We start from the raw sequence: 20817 nt of genomic DNA, 5'->3' as shown, positions 1-20817 counted from the left end.
TAATATTTACTTGTTATTTACTTTGAATCTGCTACCAACGTGCCCTTAAATCATTAAATGTCCAAGCTGCTTAATAATTTTTCCTCCTTTGAATATGCTTCCCAGTAACATTAACATTAGGATATAAGCCTGCTACCTCCTGAATCCAGCCCTACATAAAGAAGAAAATTTGTCTTTTCTGTCTATACCTTCCCTTGCCATCCACAAGGTGTCAGTAGGTTTCAAGCGTTGCTGTGATACAATCAACATTGTACCAATAACCTCCTGTCAATCCATGCTAATATCAATGTGGATTTCAACCATCTATCCAGGAATTTAGATTTGTATTGTGTATTAATGACTCATGTACAGGTGTATACATTATTTTTGACATTTTCCCAATAAAGTTGGTTTATTTATCACTTTCTTCAAGTTTGTTTATTTGTACTCATTGGTACAACTTGCTGTCATTGATGCATGCTGTCGATGGTGGTTTTTTAAACACTGTCTATTGTTTGCTCATTCAATAACGGGTGTTGTTTAGTAACTTATTTAAACAGGCTACATCATTAATTTATGTCATTTTTGTTTTCTTTTGTCACTTCAGTGAAACTTGTCATTGAAAAGTAATAATTACAACAAGTTCAAGGCCATCAAAGACATGTATGATTTGTGCCTTGAGTATACAAAGTGTGCTTCATTAGTAACATGCATTTTGTGTGCCATAAGGTCTGAAGGTGTATGGACTATGAGTTTCACAAAAGTTGACCAAAGCAAAGAAAGAGGGTAACATTGGTGCAAACTTTTAAATCCTACAGGTACTTATAATACAGTTGGGAAGGGTAACCCTATTTTATACAGCCCAGGTTCCTTTATATGTCTCAGCTTGGCATTCTGGCCTGTTAGTTCTGGTGCATGGGGTTTTTAAGTGATCCAGCGGATACATCTTGTATTACCATATCACCATTCAGAGCAATCCATGATCACCTAACCAGCTGAGCCGTCTGTCAAGCCTTTTCAGTTGGGGGATCTTTCTGAAAGTTCTGTCTGCGTTTCCAGGCCAGTAGATTCATCTTTCTACCATTACATAGATCTTAAAGATAGATCTGTCCTTTCTACCATGCTACAGCAATATACAATTACAATTATGCAGACCTTAGTGACAGATCCATCCGTAACCATCTGTTTCACCAAGCCTTTGGCTTCATCTCTCGAAAATTATGGAGATCTTAATGATAGATCTGCCCGTCATAAAATGCCTACGGCTACATACAATTACAATTACAATGATCTTAGTGATAGATCCATCCATCTCGCCAGGCATATGGCTACACAAACATAATATGATGGAGATTTTACTGATAAATCCATCCATCCATAAATCCACAGCACCAAATTGTCCAACTTCTTAACTGTAGTTAATGGTGCCAACTGTACTGTCGGTGAATCACCTGTCCATACCGGTATGATAAAATATATGGTAGAGCTGGCTTGTCCTATATTCACTGCTTACCAGCTGGCTATTGGCTGTGAATTATATAGAGATATTGGCAGTATGCCATCATTGAGAATGGTTTATCCTTAAATAGAACAGACAATGAAAAAGGAACTATACACAATGAGTACAAAGATACTCTTGAGTAACAGCCCTACTCCAATCCAACCATGGAAAGAAAGACTTATGTCACTGGGCTGCTGTTGTCAAGATATACTGAATGTTGCCAACATTGGAATGCCCTATGATCTTACTACCACACATGATTACAGAGTCAAAGTGCTGGTCGATAGCGTTGATTTTGAAGCATCTCCATTCTTCTGGCTACTTCTCCATGTAAAAAAATCAAGGAGAGTCACCATAGCCTGTCAGGATATATCAGTGACCCAGCAAAAGCTAAGGCTTTTGTTTCTGAGAGCCAAGTACTGGTGACATTTTTTGTCATGCTGGTACAAGGCACATTACACTACATACCATATTGAACTCTCAACACTGAATGAAACAAATGTAGTGTCTGCCCCATTTTTTTATAATAAAGTTGATAGGAAAGTGTTTTTCATCACATTGAAGCTGGTTTGGAAGATTGTTGCCATGTCTTCAATGATAGATTTAGCCTCTCTGGTGATTTTCTAACTGGTGGAAAAGTGGCTAACCAGTATACCTGGGGGTTGATGACCTAAATTGTCATTACCAGAGCAGCTCCTCATTTGATAGGGAATGCATTGACTGCCACTGCCAATCTTGACTCGATATGTCTTGATGGAAGTTTACACTCCACATTGCTAAAGCTGTACCATGCTCTAGCGTTAAGACTGATGCCATTTGGCTTGCCATTGCTATTTGGGTGCAAAAATTGAAATAGTTTGGAGGGAGGCAACTCCAGTTACACCTCTTGTCACTCTTTCCACATCTTCATTTAAAACCCTGCCCCTGCCACAATGGTGAGATAAAAGGCAAACCAAGCAAAAGGGATCTTTTACCATCTCAAGAGCCATTCAGATCTCAATCTTATGCCAGTAGACAATAGCTGAATCAGCCTATGAGTCACCCTTGCAGGGGAGGTAAGTAACCAAGTTTCTCCAAGCCTCCTGTCTACTGATGCTGACTTGACATCCCCACTGCCAGCAGTCGGCCAGGAAAGTGCAAGGCTTTTGTAATTTTAATCACACTGGACCAGCCTATTTCCACAAAAGGATGAGTGATCCAAGTCATTTTGGAGGGACTGTGGATTATGTTTATTGAACTCCCTCCTCATCCTTCCTCTCCCCTTCTAATGGATTAGTCATATTGGGAGAAGAATGATATTTTTCAGCAGGTGATATAGTCGCTTATTGATACATAAGTGGTGAAAATTGTGAGAAAACCACAATCTCCATGATTCTATTTACAGCTCTTTCTTATTAAAAAGGCCAGCAGCAAGTTTAGGCTGATCATAGACCTGAGTCACCTCAATGAATTCATTCTTCTGCTGAAGATTTAAGATGGAGATGGTGAGATCTATGTGACTTTCCACCTACAGGGATGAGTGTGCTCTTAATCTTGGCCTCATCAATGCTTCCTTTCATGTCTTTACCAATTTCAAGTTCTTTTGTCAAGTCTAATTATGAGCCCCTGTGTCTTTACTAAAATAATGGATTGCAACATCACACAGTTTCAGTCAACTTCCTCTACAGCATTGGCAGCATTACTGGACAGTCTGTTCTAAAAACATATGGTAAGTTCTGTTCTTATCAAGGGCAGGAACAATCTCATATTCCATTGAATCATCTTGGTTTTCTTGTCAATTGGGGAAAATCTGACCTTTATCTATCTCAGTGTTTTGTCCACATGGATATGGAGTATATAACCAGTCTCAGTTTTATGTCTCCTTCATGTCCTCATCATAACAATATGGGCATGTGACCTAAAATTGAATTCATGGATTTATCATATAAATAGATTTAGAAAGTCAAGCCTTATGAGGACAAATTTCTAGTTGTCAATTTATTTGTGACTTATTCCATTCAATAATATAATTGTATTTCCTTGTCTGTCTATCCATTTAGTTTTGTTTATTTTTCAAAGTGCATCTCAGAAATTTGAGCAGTTAGCACAAATCTTTCTGATCCTGCTATCATACGAAACTTGTTTGCTGATAGTTTTGGCTTCATGGTGCAGGGAGTGAGAGAGTTACATGCATTTTCAGTCGGCCTGAACTATCTTCAGTTGATATCAGATGGTTCAGTGATCCTTATGACACATCCAGGCTTTGTAGCCTAGAACTAGATACCATTGATGGGCAATCAGAGAGTCAACAAGGACCTTCTTGTTTGAAGGTAAGTTGAGAACAACAACCATGAAAGATCCTGTCCATGCTGTCAAGCACTACTTAAAGTGCACAGAGAAAAGTTGTGGTAACTGCAAATGACTCTTTCTCCCAGTGAAGGTGGAAAAACAGGATATCACCTCCCATGTCCAGTCTTTGTGGATTGTATGCTCTGTGTACTGTGAAGTCTCAAAAGATGGTCACCTCATGAAGATTTCCACTTGGGCTTGGTTACAATTTTAGATCAAATAAATTTTAATGGTAAAAAGATTTCAGTAATCATCTTCTTAACCTGATAGAATGAGCATGGATCATGTGACCAAATAGATCACATGACCATAAGCTGTATTGCTTTAAGTAGGAGAGCAGGTAATTATTCACATAAGGAATCCACTAGAAGAATACCTGAAGTACAGGTAGGATGCTTAGCATTCCCTCCTCCTATTACCTATTCTCCTAATGTTAATGTGATTGTTGTTGTTGTGGAGTTTAATGCCATTTTTCAGCACACAATAGACTATACATGGCCACCAGTATTAATGGTGGAGGAAGAACCCAGGAAAACCCCAGAAAGAACCACCAACCGACGAGAAGTTACTGGCAAGCTTTCTCACATACCCACATTGGCTGAATCTGAGACTCGAACCCACACAGACAGAGGTCAGATGGCAGTGATCCATAATGGCGAACACTTTAGACCACTCGGCCACTCGGGAACCCATTTAAATGTGATTGAGGAACATATTTGAAGAAGAAAGTTATTTTGGTTAGTAAATTATGTTTCTCAGAGAATACTTATGAGATCACAATTCTTAAAGATCCTCCCCACAACCCTTTGCTGGTAATTTATCAGCCTAAAAACTGTCAAGAACTAGTGGTAGCAAGTGGAGGTAATTGGTAAGAGTTATTGCCCTTTGTGTATATGATGTTGACAGAAAAGGCTAACTTTTGTATTTGATTCAGGAGATGGTGGGTTTATAACTTTAGTGTGATATGGTAAGTAGCCTCAGAAAACAAAATTTGCTATAACAAAATGTGTTTTTTTTTAAAATGAACAAAGTCCGTCAGGTAATTGTTTTTTATTACACAGGTTGCTATGCTTGGACAGGTTTTCCTCTTTCTGTTAATCCCATATATTGTAAAACTCTGAATCATCTAGAAATAATTACATACTAATTATATCCCATACTATTTCTTGATTGAGAAGTTATGAATAAGCATAGCATCAAATTAAACTAATTATCGTTGTCAAAAAAATTCAGTAAGCTCTGATAATATATTTTGGTACTCCTGCTTTATTATTCTGTTTTGGAAAAAGAAAAAATTGTTGTTTTAGTAATTTTTTTGAGCATGTGCTTGCTATTATTATTTGTAAGGGAAGCAAAGTTTCACTAAGACTTTACGACTCTAGTGAACAAGTTGTTGACGCCAGTGAACAAGTTGGTAAAACCCACAAAGATCAAGAGAAAAGTAATAAAAGTGAAACTTCCAGAGTTTGGACTCCAAAATGGCAGGACCAAAAGAAGAAAAAGATTATTACACCCTTAAGAAAGCACTTGAAAACTAAAGATTTATTAACATTGATAACTACAGATTATAAAATTGTAGATCTTGGTTTCTCCCAAGCTATTAGAGTATGGTCAGAGGCATAAGAGAGGAAAATCGTAAAGCAAAGATGGTTATTTTTTAGTGTTTCATGCAAATAACATGTAAAATAGTCTATTTGTTTGCTGGTTGAGATGATACCATTTTTTTCTCAAACCTGGCTAAAACACTTAAGTCATCTATCCTAGAACCAGGAAAGCCAGCAAAGAAAAAGCATACATATTGTTTGCAATGAAAGAAAGATTTATCAAAGTGGATTCTTAATGTGGTCCTAACAATTCTGAAGACCTATCATTGAGCATATAGTCAGAAAATGTTTCATGTAAACTTAGATTAGACAGAATATGATTCATTTAAAGCATATAATCCTGCAGAAAGGTTGGATACACTCATGTATATTGACATTTTTACTATTAACATCTATATCATGAAATCCTTGGTGCCATGGCATCCACTTCGTTATCTTCAACTAATAGGTCATCTTTTACCCATAGAAATAAAATGTTGGCCCGTGTTCTTGTCAATTGTAAAACAGTTGTTTTGCAAAGGGTATCTTAAAACAAGTTGCATCTGAAACAGAAAGATCTTGAGAAAATCAAATCAGTTTATGCCAATTTGATTTATGTGCGTTCATTTTAATGCCATTTATAATGAAGAAATAACATTAAATTTGTGCCACTGTGCTCATTTTTATGTCATCACTGGTGCCATGTGCTGCAACTTGCATGCAGCTCAAATGCATATTATATATGATAATTTTATTTAAAAACCATGCATAAATAATCATTACGTGAGAACTTTGAGATATAGTTTGTGGCGATCTTGCATGTAGTTGACTGAGCTTGTTACTCTAGAAACTGTATTACTGTGATGTGATTTTGATTTTTAACATAGCTTTAACAATTTTTCAGCCATATTGCTACTATGTCTGCAGTGTGGCAGTTTATAGTGATGTCTAGCACTGGGGCATCATGCCGCAGACATGTAGCATGATGTCCCACCCAGTCACATTATCCTGACACCGGGCCGACCAGTCCTAACACTAACCTCTTAATGCTGAGCGCCAAGCGAGGCAGCTGTTAGTACCATTTTTGTAAGAAACTGTATTACTCATTTGCTTTTTATTAAATGTGGTAAAATAGAATCAAATCAAGATCTTAGTTGGGTATAGTTATGTGAGAGATTCTACTCACCTGGCCTGATCCCAATGTGTGCAGTGGGGTGATCCCAGCATAGTCCCTCCACTTGACCTGGGCTGATATCAGAAGCTGAACAGGCATGGATGATTCTTGATAAGTGAAATGTGAGTTGAAATGAAGGCATGCTTAGTTTACTAAATTAGGTGAATAAATATCCAAAATTGTTGGTAAATACAGGCCAATGATTTTGATATTTAAAAGCTGTAAATGGACCTTTTGAGCAGCAGAAAATACCAGACAGCACTGCATAAAATACAGAACTGCCAGCCCATATTATTTGACTCTCAATGAAAATACTGTAAAATTATGGGCTTTTCAAACAAACAATAGCAAAGCATATGAAAATACTATTATTTTGGTCAAATCCAGATACTGGCTTGTTCAGATTCTGATTTCTGTATTAGATTAAATGGAGTTAGTCAGGGATTCAGACTAATCAGATGTGCCTCATGCTTTAACCTGCCCATGATTTTAATGCAAAACATCTGCATGGTCTTGCTTACTTCTAGAAATGTCCAACAAGTGTAAAGATATTTAGCAAAATGATTAAGCAACCACTTATAAAAGTTCAAACAATAATGTTGATATTCTTTGAAAAAAGCAGGAAAGACATCAGTTGTTTTTATTGGACATCAGTTCATGTTGATTTGAGAATGCCTCATGGCAGAAGAGGTGATTGCCATCACCAGATTAAATCCCCCCACAAAGTTTGTCAGATTGAAAGATGTATCGGGAAGCTTGCAAGGTTCATAACATTTGAAACTGCAGTCTCTGAAACTACTTTGGGTCACTGAGGTTTATGTGTATTTCACACTTTTTTATTTGCCTTTGCTGCATCAAATCACACTTTTGAATTTTTCAAATGCATGTTTGACAAGCCAACAAATTTAGTAGAACATGATATTTTAACTTACTGAAAAATATTTACTGCCTTACTGAAATGGGGTTGTTGGGATTGGCATGTCATAAAATGCTTGTAGGTGATGCCTTTATATCTGTATATGGCATGTCAATTTAAAACATTGTTAGCAAAATCCAAATCACTTGATGCGATTCACTTGTCAGTTTGGTTGTATGATGATTCTCTGATAACAGGCTAAGCTTCGTGCACATGGTGGCATTTTTTAAATAAAAAAATGGTTTTGTAAAGCAGTGTCTGATAGTTTCAGCTATATGAATATTGGAGATTGATTTTAATGATTAGCAATTGCCTAATTAGGTAGATGAATATATTGATTTATAAATACAAGTGAAAAACGTTTTTATTTACCACCAGATCATTTGGTGCTTGGTTGTATATGTCAGATGAATGTACAAACATGTCTTGCTTTCTGTTGACCCTGAGAAAACAGTGATTGTACACAGTATCCATTGAATACAAACACAAAGAAGACATACTGGCTTTATTGTTCATGGTTCAGTTATAATAAGATTAATGCTTATCAGCTTTTTAATCAGCTGGCATCTTTCAATAAACATACTAAGCTCAGACTGCAGCTAACTATTGCCAATTGAAACAAATATTCACAAACAGAAACTTTTAACAGCTTTATTCATATAAAGAAAGATGCGGTGTTAAGACATTTGTTCATACAAGAATATAACATACCTTGCCAAATTAAACTCTTGTTTATGTTTTCACTTAAACTTTGTGGTACTTAATAAAGAAATTGCTGATATTTTGGGATCCATACCACTATTGTCATGTTGTAATGAAGCATGTTAAAGCATGTTCCAATGCATGTGAATAATTAGAATTAATTATTCAATAAAGTCAGTTTTTGAGTGTCATCTGGTAGCATCATTATTTGAGAGCCAGTTTGATACATGTGAGATCACACAAATAAACTGTGACCATTGTATGATTGGCCAAAACAGCAAATGAGATGTTGACAAAATTAAGTTAATAATCTCATCTCCAGATTATTGAAAACTGCAGATAGACTTATATGAGTTTTATTTATGTCCTTATTTGTGTCACTTGTATGCTTAACTCTGATTATAAAGTAAGATAAAAATGTGAGGATCATAATAGTTGGCACTATAAAAATGTAGCTGTGTATTAAGGAAAGAGAATCATGTAACAATTAAAATCTTGTGTATAAGCCATAGTTACTTCATTATGTAATTTTGCATCAGATTGATTGAGATTGTAACGTGTTTAAATCTAGAGACTTTATTTGAATGAGTTTCCATTATGAGCTAGAGACATGAAGATGGTAAGGTCTATGCAATTAATCTTTGGTAATAATTGTTATCAGATTATAATAAAATAGGTCAGTTGACATGATGTAAAGAATATGAGATGATAAACATAGGCCTGTGTTCTTAAAACTACTACATAAGCCTGTTCGGTGAGATGGTGTATTCTTCAGTTGTGTTAGTCAGGTGAGCAATATCAGATGCATTTGGGGCTCTTGTTTATGCCTGCCATGAATATGGAAGATGCATGCAGTATTGCTCGTGTCCATCTGTCCAGATGTACATCAAGGTTACTGTGGAGCATTTTGATGTCATGAAGACTTTTCTAGTTTCTCAACTCATTTGATCCTATGAAATTTCATATAAACTTGAATAATTTGATTCCTGTAGGAAGTTAGACCAATTAGTCAGCATCCTGCATCCCTTGTTTGAGATGGACTACCTTCTTCCCCGTTCATTAATGGCGATGTTGAAGCTGGAGATGGTGGAAGATGCAATCAAAACAGAAAAGATACCATATGAAGTTTGTGCTGCCACCCTGACCTTCTATGTAAGGACTACTCGACCAAGAACATTGAGCTCCTATGCTTCAAACGAAGAAAAGGTATGCATTCATGCTTAAATACATATTTTATTGGCACTAACACTTAAATACTGAGGTACTGCCTATTTTATTAGCATTCAAACTTAAATACATAATGTGGAGCCATATTTTTTGATTTGCATACTTAAATACATGCTGGAACACCATATATTTCATTATCATTCACACTTTGCTACATATCTAGGCACCATATCTTTTATTAGCATTCACACTTCAATATATAGTGAGGAACCGTATATTTTATTAATCAGTTAAGTGTAATACAGTAAAAGCTGTCTTGAAAGACAGACCCTTGTGCCAACGAAAAAGGCCGGCCTAGAAAGGTGGTCTTTTGTGAAGGCATTTATGAAAAAACCAGTTTCCACTGTTGAATTTCAGAACCATTTAAGAAAGATTTAAACAACACACAAGACATAAGCTCAAGCATGGTTTCACAGATACGAACCATTGTGGGCAAGTGAGTTTCAGAGAATTCCTGAACTGGCACTTAAGAGATATCCTCATGGATGATAAGAAGTTTCACTATTACTTCCAGTGAAATTATAGACATAGATGATTGTCTCAAAAAAAATGTTGCTAGTTTTTGAAAAAAGGAATCTTGTTTGGCAGTGTATCAACAGTTAGTATTGTTCCATACTACTTTGACTCCTGAGTTGGCACTGTACTATTAAATGCTACTCCGGGAACCAGACTAATCAACAAAACAAAAAGCAGTGACGTAATACACAGATGTTTTCGCTTACATGTGATGGTTGTTGAAACCAGTTGGAACGATCTTTCACATGTTGTATATTTTGAAAATAAATGTTACTTATACAGAATAACAAACAACTTCACTAGAAAAAGCGCGTTATTAACAATTATTATCGACGTGATTGTAAATTGAGGATTTAGTCATTAAACAGCCCAGTTCTACACACACACACACACACACACACACACACACACACACACACACACACACACACACACACACACACACACCCCTTCCATGGTTTTCTCAATGTCTAAGTAGATTTTTTTTAATTTTTGGAGATCCCTCGCTTGTAGTGTAGTCTAGGTTTGGGGACCCTGTTGTGCACAAGTAATCGAGGGAGAGGTGTACTTCTTTATCTTCATTATTTTTCTGTAACTTTCGGTTGTCCAAATTATTTGAAAATGTCAATGAAGCTTACTTGGTAGTTTTAGGTGTGTGTGTATGTCAGTCATGTGGTCACATTCACTAATCTAAAGGACTGGCCATTTACAAATAATTGGGGGTAGGGTGGCTCAAAATTTTCTTTCGAACCAGGATGGGTTTTTTCTTTTGCTGGGGACTGGGCATTTTTTTAAACGTTCCCAGTTCCTCTCCTTCCCAGCCAAAAATTAAATGGTTGGTACCTACAAGAGACATACACAGGTTAAGAAAATCTTGATTGTTCAAGGATTATAACTTTATTCTAAGTTTAGAACTTGGAATTGAGTTTGTGCTCAAAACGTTTGAAAATAAAAGTGATAGGTCAAGATTGGGAGGGGGTCAAGGGAATGTATTATAGGCACAGGATGTAATTGGGTAACATTTTCTGCAGACAGATCATTGAACTTTTAAATCTATAGTATTTAAGTTGCAGATAATGATGCCATCTTTTTGATTTGAATAGATCTATATCTACGGCAAGATGATGTCAGTTAAATGTAAACATTGTACATTTTCCAGTTTTCATTTACATGTATAAACATTGTACATTTTCCAGTTCTCATTTATATGTATAAACATTGTACATTTTCCAGTTCTCATTTATATGTATAAACATTGTACATTTTCCAGTTCTCATTTATGTGTATAAACATTGTACATTTTCCAGTTCTCATTTATATGTATAAACATTGTACATTTTTCGGTTCTCATTTACATGTATAAACATTGTACATTTTCCGGTTCTCATTTATATGTATAAACATTGTACATTTTCCAGTTCTCATTTACATGTATAAACATTGTACATCTTCCAGTTCTCATTTACATGTATAAACATTGTACATTTTCCAGTTCTCCAGTTCTCATTTACATGTATAAACATTGTACATTTTCCAGTTCTCATTTATATGTATAAACATTGTACATTTTCCGGTTCTCATTTACATGTATAAACATTGTACATTTTCCAGTTCTCATTTATATGTATAAACATTGTATATTTTCCAGTTCTCATTTACATGTATAAACATTGTACATTTTCAATTTGTTTTCAGTGACATGTAAATATTGTATATTTTCCAGTTCTTCTCAGTTGCATGTAAACATTGTACATTTTCCATTTGATTTCAGTGACATGTAAATATTGTGCATTTTCCATTTGTTTTCAATGACATGTAAATTTTGTACAATTTCCATTTGTTTTCAATGACATGTAAATATTGTATATTTTCCATTTGTTTTCAATGACTTGTAAATATTGTATATTTTCCATTTGTTTTCAATGACATGTAAATATTGTATATTTTCCATTTGTTTTCAATGACATGTAAATATTGTACATTTTCCATTTGTTTTCAATGACATGTAAATATTGTATATTTTCCATTTGTTCTCAGTTAGATGTAAATTTTGTACATTTTCCAGTTCTTCTCAGTTAGATGTAAATAGTGTACATTTTCCATTTATTCTGAGTTAAATGTGAACATTTTACATATTTTCAGGTTAAATGTAAATATTCTGAATTTTCTAGTCAATACCAACTTAAGTAAGATAGTCTTTATTTTCTTTGCACAGATTGTTGGTGCTGCCATAACTGCCTTGAGAAATGTATGCAAGGCATCAGTTCAAAAACCAGATGAGAGGTATTTCTTTTGAAATGCTATTTGTATATTAAGTACTTATCAACTATGTCGGCTGAACCTCATAGAAATCATGTCTGTTAGTATGTCCACCAGTGGGACCATCCATCAGGAATTTAGTTTTAACAAGGTGTTTTAATAATGGATAATTTAAACCAAATAAGATGTGTAGTGTTATATTTGTGAGACCATTGATGAGTTTTTGTTGTTGTTTATGGGTTTAATGCCATTTCTTTTGTAAAATCATTACCCAATCATAATGCCTGACGAGAACTACTACCCTGCAAATCCAGACCTACCTGATAACACTTTTAGGTGGTGGTCAGGCAGGGTGATCTCCCCTTGGTATACAGCTGGGGACCAGTCCCATAAATATCTCAGTTACTACTTCTGCTCATGCTAAGAAGCACACTCTTGCCATGATGGACCTTTCAAAAGCCAGAATCAACTTTTGGAAGATATACCATAACAGGTTGGAGGAATTTTTCACATCTAAGGAAAGTATACCCCATCAATATTTCCAACTTTTCTCCCATCCTATGTTGACAGAGGTCTGCCTTTACAGTTTTCTAACACTTTGTTGTCTTTTCACATTTTGTCAGTATTTAGGTACTTGAACAGTTAGTCTATGTGACTTCACCTTAAGTTCAGGCTACGATTATATTTTATATGTGTGCAAGTTTCTAGTGCCTATAGAAAACTCATATGTATAATTCTGCTATGACCAGGTACATACAGGTGAGTTTTTTCTAGCAGGCATAATTAATGCCCAGATGCCATGCTTCAATGATTTTACCAGTACAGGCCATCATTGAGCCTTCCTACAGGTAGTATTGTAAATTATATTATACCTGGATTTTTCATTGCTTTATTAAATCTACACAGAGACAGCCCTGGCACCCAGGTCACCACCACAGGACTCATCATTGTTGGTGATTCCTACAGGCCTTGTCACCTTAGGGTTCGACTCTGTATCTATTACAGAACAGTAACGAGAAGAGCAAAGGAAACACCAAAAATAATCCTCTCACATATCTTCACATCCCTATTCACAAGGTTTCTTGGAACTTCCTGTGCGTTGCCTGTGATGACATCATATTACCAATTCAGAGTGCTTCAATTTGGACTCAACATCAGTCCCTGGGTCTTTACTCACCTGATGAACCAGGTAATTGGTCATGTTTGGACCATCTTTATGGTGGCAACATTGAGTTACCTGGATGACATCCTGCAAAAACATCAGTTGAGTTATATTTTAGAACTCTACCTGATAACCATTGTTTCACTGCTTTCCTTTTCAAAAGGACAAATCTGATTTAGTAGCATCCCAAAAATTTGTTCAGCTAGATATGAAGTTCAACACAGAGGTAAATAAAGTATGTCTCCCTCAAAAGCGAAAAGAAGGTGGTGTCTTTTCTTTTGAGGAAAACTCCCTGCCTTTATTTGAGTTCATTACAAATGATTCTTTTGTGCTATAATGTAGGCCAAAATTTAGCCCACTGGACCAACCTCTTGGAATCTGAACAAATATGAGGTACCTTCTGTGAAATTGGAACAAACTAACTTAGCTCGTAGTGGGTATACCTCTGCAAATACAACTGCAAGAGATCACAGTATGTATGGATGCAAGTACCAAAGGTTGAGGGGTGCACCTACTACCGTCTTTTTGGGGAAGCCAGTGGAGTGCGATCTCCCAGGAATGGCATCTATGAATCAATATAATAGGGATGAAGGCCATTTTGAAAGCCTTTCATTGGTGGCAGGAATATTTAATTAGAAAGGGAGTCCTCATTCTATCTGACAACTCAACAGTGGTGACTTATCACAAATGGCAAGGTGAAACCAAGTCCCCAGACCTTTGCATCCTGGTGTGGAACTTCCAGAAGTTGAGTTGCCAACAACAAATCCACATCCAATTTTGTCATATTCTGGGACAAGTAAACATACTAGCAGATTCTGTGTCCTGGAACAATCAACTAATACAGACAGAATGGCCTCTCCATCCCTTGGTTTTCACTCAGATAGGTGCACAATGGGACCGACCATTGCTGGTCCTGCTTGTGACAGGTAGAATACCAAACTCCCAACCTTTGCTTCACAAGTCTCAAACCCAAAAGCCTGAACAGTCGACACATTATCCATAGATTGGAACAGACTTGATGTATATGCTTATCCTCCAACACATCTGATTCCAAAGGTGATGATGAGACCCTCTGGTGGCCTAGTGGTTAGAGCGTCTGCCTCGGATGCGGGAGGTCGTGGGTTCGATCCTCAGCTGAGTCATACCAAAGACTTACAGAAATGGTACTAACAGCTGCCTCGCTTGGTGCTCAGCATTAAGAGGTTAGTGTTAGGACTGGTCGGCCCGGTGTCAGGATAATGTGACTGGGTGGGACATCATGCCACATGTCTGCGGCATGATGCCCCAGTGCTAGACATCACTAAAAACTGCCACACTGCAGACATCATAGTGATATGACTGAAAAATTGTTAAAGCTACGTTAAAAATCCAAATCAAACACACACTCCAAAGGTGATGCAGAAAGCAAGAGAATCAGGGTGTTGCCTTATCCTCATCACACCACTCAGGTGGGATCAGATGTGGATCAATGACCTATTCAACCTCACAATGGAAATTCCCCGGAAAATTTAGATTTTCTGTCAAGTGCTGAAACAACCACAATGATAGTTGTTTCATCCCAATCCAGAGCTACTGAACCCACATGTCTAAATCATGTAAAACAGGCCCTCAGGAATAAACAGTTGTCACGGCCAGCTATGGAGAGAATTGCTCAAGCAAGAAGGCTCTCCACTCTGAAGGAATATGAAGGCAAATTGCAAATTTTCACAGTTGTGTATACAAGAACACATTATACCTCTACATGCATCTCTACATTTTCTCCTCTGGCTCTACAAAGAAAGTTAGCATCAACCTTCTCTCTATGTTTGATTGCACTTGACCAAAAATGTTGGCTCTGTGCCCAAAGTGGAAACTATCATGGGTACTAACCTAGTTGAATAAGACACCGTTTGAACCACTTTCAAGGGTCTATTACTCACCTTTCATACAAGACCTGCTTCTTCATTGCATTAACGACAGCAGGCAGACTTCCATTATTTGAAGTTGTTCCTCAATAAGATGGAGTCTTCTCCAGTCGGGTTATCTAGAAGCTGTCTCATTTACCTTTGGGGACCAGAGATGGCTTCTCTGGGATAAGGGGATGTATCTCTGTCCACCTCTTACCTATTCTCCTAAGGCATTATGAATGGGTAACATATTCAAAACTGAAACCAATTTTTCTAGTAAAATATGTTTCTTCAAGAATACTTACCCAATCATAATACACATACACCCTACTTTGTCATTTTTGCAATCTTGATTTTAATTGGTGGAAATTAAGGACAGCTAGGAAATAGAAGGTTGTAAACCAGTAGAAAATGACTATTCAGTCAGTTGTGCTGGAGAGCTAGCTGTTATCACATGGTATGGCAGTAATGAAAGGTAAGACAATTTTACATGATAGATGGAATGCTTAGTTACATTAGCCTTGAGAACTCAGTTTAGTTATTGGGTCAATTGAATTATGCATGATTTTTATGAAATTGCATATTTTTCTTTAACACGAACTAAGACTAAATCATATTTTAGGTTTAAGGAAGGAAAGTGCTGACATCATACTACAACACTTTAGATGACTTGTTATTTATTTACCAGTCTATTGCCACATACTCATAAGAACCAAGGTAAACATCTTAAATGTGGAACGAATAAAGTTAATATTTGAATTTAGTTACCCTATGAATGCTTGATAACTCAGTCTTTGATTTCTACACAAAGTTCCAGACGAGATTTAATTCAACCCAGGATGTTCTACAAAATAGCTGGTTCTCTTCTTAATGAGACTTTTGGATCAAGTATGCAGTTTCTGGTAGCTGGTGCAGTGCAGATCCTTTTAAATGCTGTTGCTGCTTATGATGTAATGCAAAAGAGTCAGAACTCAGAGGCATCAAACACTCGGAAGCAGACTGAACACTTAAGTATTCTTAAAGGATTGTGTGGTGATGTGAGGAGATGGCATGTACATTACCTAAAAAACTGGAAGACCTATTTAGAAACCTATCTAAGGGTAGGTATGGGTAAATTTTCATGTGGAATTTTAATACTGAAAATAAAATATTTTACTGGTTGTCAGAGGGCTTTTATTTGAATTCAGGAGCTCTGTATTCCTGGAAAATAGTTGAAGCTTTTTAATTCTATTTTTAACTTAACACATTTACTTAGACTACAAATGCTTCAGTTTCACAAAATATGTGGTAAATTTTCCTTTTGTACTATTTGTATTGCTTTCATAATTTTTTCTGAATAATAATGCAGTTGGATTTATTCTGTGATTTTTTCTCTGCATCTGTATGGACTAGTTGTTAAATACCATTCAGATGAATTGAACATTCTTTACTCCTTTTTCTTTTCCGATGACTTTCTTCATGCTATAAATAGCAGTTAATTTTTTCCTTCAAGTTTTTAGTATTTATATACCTGTCATAAGGTGGAGCATATTATGTCATGTTGTCAGTGCAGATTGTTTCCAGTTTTGTTTCCATACAATAATTTGATTTCTCAACCACCAAAAGTTGCCAGACTTTGTAGATAATTTGCATATGATGCAAGACCAAATCGTTTTGATTTGGGGGTTAAAGTGTCAAAGGTTAATGTTACAGTGGCTGATAAAGGTGAGATTTTTTTCTGCACAAAAACATGAGTTCTGCTCCACTTACCTGAACCACACTTAATGGATAGCTTACACTTTGTGTAAGGAAAAAGCTGATTGATTTTTGGGTCCAAAGGGCTGATGTCAAGGTCACTGAGGATACAAGAAGAAAATGATTTATTCAGATCAACATTGTTTCTTCAGAATGGACATGGGTCAATCGATATTGATTGCTTACACATGGGCAAAGGAAGCCAGCTGTCAGTTATGGTATGAAAAGGTCACAGGTCAAGGTTACTTCAACTGAAAGAAAAGAAGTGGTTTCCACATGATATCAGTAATTCTGCATTGAAGACCTGGACAAAATGTTTTTGTTGGCTTGCACTTTGGCTAAGAAAGAAACCTGTTGATTTTGGGGGAGAAGGTTAAACATCAAGGTCAATGTGACTAAAAGCAGTAGGTTTTTGCAGCTTGTGACCATATATCATCATTAAAGTGTGTGGAAAAGTTGCATGTTGGAATGAAGCTTATTGATTTTGGAATCAGTAGTTGTGAGGTAAAGGACACTGTGTCAGAAAATTTATTTTGTCATGGGTTTTGGATAAAAACTTTGGTTCTAGACCATTCACCTTGACCAAAGTTTGTGGCAGGTGTGGAAGATGCCTTTTGATTAACTTCTGTGTACCTTCGTAGAGGACTATTAAATACATGATGGGGGTATAATGTGCTGATCATAATAATATTTTTTTCATGCTTGGTTTAGAATAGAGAGCTTGGGAATACTCATTTAATTCAGTTTATAACATCTGTGTATTTTTTACACAGTGCTGGGACAATATATTTGCAACCAATGATCTTCCATCAGAAACTGTTAAAGAAGATTGGAATTCAGATGCAGAGAAAGATCTGAATCAGATTCTTAGAGGAGAGGTAAATTTATGTGTACTATATCAGCAGCAACACAAGAAAATATTTCCCTATGGAAAATGTGATATTTTGTGAATTTATCTGCAATAAAATGAATTTTCTTTTCAGACTATAATATAGTTTAATGAATGAAAATATGTATAAAATTTACAAAAAATATTTAAAAAATATTTCAGTGTGGCGTATCTTTGTCTTTCATATATATATATATATATATATATATATATATATATATAATTTATCTCTTTAATTGTTGTAGAAGGATGAGAGATTACAGCCCATATTACACTAGAATGCTGAGATCAACCTAGTACCAATTATTCTTGAGCTGGGATCAGCCCAGTGTACACACTAATGCTAGGATCAGCCTAGCACTGATTGGGAATCAGTCTTTACATTCAGATTCTAGCCCATGAGTAGACCCCACAGAGAGAGCCAAATATTTTTAAAAATTTAAATTAAATATTGATGATATTTTTTTTATGAGTTTGATGTTGTAGAATATTGGTAATAATGAATAGTGGTATGTTTGAGAGAAAGGGAGAGAGAGAGAGACAGAGAGAGAGATGAATGCATATACTTATGTATCCTATATTTCTTACAATGCATGTATTAAATCATTTCTTGTACAATTCAGTATTGTTTTTTAGTGCTTAAAATCAGTCTTATGACAAAAAAGACATTTTTGAACAATTTTGTCATGAATAATGAATAACACACTGTTCTATCATTAAATTCGTTAAAAGATTCCTTGTGAATTTCCATAAATCCATATTGATGGAAACTGCTGATGTACCAGTACAGTGAAAATGTGCCATGTTATTACCACAATAAAAATATATCACAGTAAATTCGTACTATCACACATCTCTGCTGCCTATACAAATCAAATACAGTCACCAAAATTTTGCTTATAGTGTTATAAACTGGACACTGATTTAAACATGCATATAAAACTTACCTGTATATATCCAACTGTGGCAGAATACAGTAATATAAATGAGTTTTCTATAGTACACATCTTACATGCACATAAAGATGCACTGAAGGATTATTATGATACTTGTGAAGTGGATGCTGTAATATCAATTGTAAGACAATATTACCTGCACTGATAAGATAAAGTGTGTGCTCCTTGTTTTTCTTTCCTGTTGTAGTTGATATCATTGCTTAGTGAAGATATCAAATAAACGTGTTCCTGTTTTATATAACTCTGTCTTTAGTAAATTTCTGAACTATAATGTTCCAAGTGGAAATTGTTATCACTTTAAATAAACTGTATTCATGCCTGAATCTTAATTGGGCACATAATTAGTTGGTGTGCCATAAATACTGTTGTATAAGCCAAATAATTTAGGAAAAAATAAAGGCCTGGAAGATGGAGGGGGGTTGGTTTATCCGTGGGCCAAATCTAATCTTGAAAGTTTTTAAGATTGTTTTGTTGACTACCATAATGGCTGTAAATCTTGGGACACAAAAATTAATGGTTTCCATGTCTGAAGACGTATAAGCATGTAAAACAATACATTCTCCATGTCCCAACACTACTAAGCTGTTATAAAATACTATGATTGCTTTTGCTATTATTTTGCATGTGCATATTTTTTTATTTCTCCAACATGAAATTAAATAAAGGTAAATAAAGACTTAATAATTCATGGGTCACTTAGAGTTTACCCCGGAGACAAGGCTGAACAATAATGTACAGTACTTACACCGCCCAAATCGTGCTTAGTGTCACTTTAATCCATTTTTATTCCCAAACATATTAGAATGCAGATTTTTCTTTATTCATTGTTTTGACCAAATCACATTCTTCCAGATAACACTTCAGCTAGTTGGTAATAGCTGTTTCATTTACTTTGATCCACGTGCTCACGGATTGAGGTAATCTTTATGAAAAGGTGATCATGTTCAATTGTGCAACTGTTACATGTTCATGAGAGAAGGGTAATAATAAAATATAAAATTCTGAATATAGATCAACTAAGATCATCATCAGTCTATTTTACATGTGTGTTTTGACTGAAGAAAATAATAATTTTCCACACAATGGAAAGCCTGATGTTTTGGCATCTCCGTTGTTCATAATTGGCAATTTGTCTTTTGTTTTCTGACAGCAATACAGGCCAGTTAATCATTAAAACCCTGACACTGGCTTGGGTAAGGAAGGGATTTTGACCGGCAACTATACCAATATTTTGATATTTAATTGCCTTTCACTCCATAACATTAGCACAATTACTGTAGTTTTGTAAAATGGGGTGTAAGATCTTTTACATCAAAGTAAACTACAACTCAGTTTTTACAGTATTTTCATGATTTTCAAAGCATTATTTTTGAAACTTCATTATTGTATTTTGGATATCATTAAAGTTTAGTGCAGTGATGCCAATGATTCGAATCCAAGGAATGTACTTCTGTCAGCGGAATGTACCTCATTCAGTGCATTTTCAAACCTACAATGTACTTACAGTGTCATCATTATGTAAATATGCTCACAAGCCTAATTTTGAGTTTTGAATCAAACCCTTTTTAGTTTAGGGGTTGGCTTATACAGTTTATATGCAATTATATACAGTAGTTATGTATTAAATGATTATTTACCTGCCTGAAATGGCTGGGATATGAATGTCTCTGATATCTAGTTGCATTTATAATGCACCATACATGCATTTCAATTTCAGATGCTGCAAGACACATATGGCACAAATCTCTTGATTGATCTTTACTGCAGGAAAGTGGAAACTTTTCACCCATGTGTGCAGAATTGTTTGAGTCAGCTTGCTTTTAAGGTAAGACTGTACCTGAACTTTTTAAATGAAAGACCAACTTCTCTCCACCCAAATATACTCATTGATATTTCTAAACTCTTGATAAAAGTACTCTTTACACCTTATTTTAAAATTGACCCCATGAAGAAGTGATGTAGCTGTCCAGCAGTGACAGTAAAACCTATCTGTTGAGTGGCCACA

At 35.6% G+C, this 20817-nt stretch overlaps 1 protein-coding gene across 1 annotated transcript in view; it reads left to right on the top strand.

Annotated features, from left to right (window-relative positions):
* Positions 1-20817, top strand: part of LOC149786028 (E3 ubiquitin-protein ligase rnf213-alpha-like) — a 374561-nt gene that overhangs the window by 48136 nt on the left and 305608 nt on the right. Inside the window, exons 10-14 of the mRNA XM_089978102.1 lie at positions 9176-9389; positions 12142-12209; positions 16045-16333; positions 17741-17845; positions 20530-20637. Coding sequence (XP_089834228.1) covers positions 9176-9389; positions 12142-12209; positions 16045-16333; positions 17741-17845; positions 20530-20637 — 784 coding nt within the window. The remainder of the gene's footprint in view (positions 1-9175; positions 9390-12141; positions 12210-16044; positions 16334-17740; positions 17846-20529; positions 20638-20817) is intronic.

This window comes from Sinohyriopsis cumingii, chromosome 12 (genome assembly GCF_028554795.1).
Source record: "Sinohyriopsis cumingii isolate HCF-2022 chromosome 12, ASM2855479v2, whole genome shotgun sequence".
Lineage (NCBI taxonomy): Eukaryota > Metazoa > Mollusca > Bivalvia > Unionida > Unionidae > Sinohyriopsis > Sinohyriopsis cumingii.
This window is presented reverse-complemented; position numbering and strand designations above follow the sequence as displayed.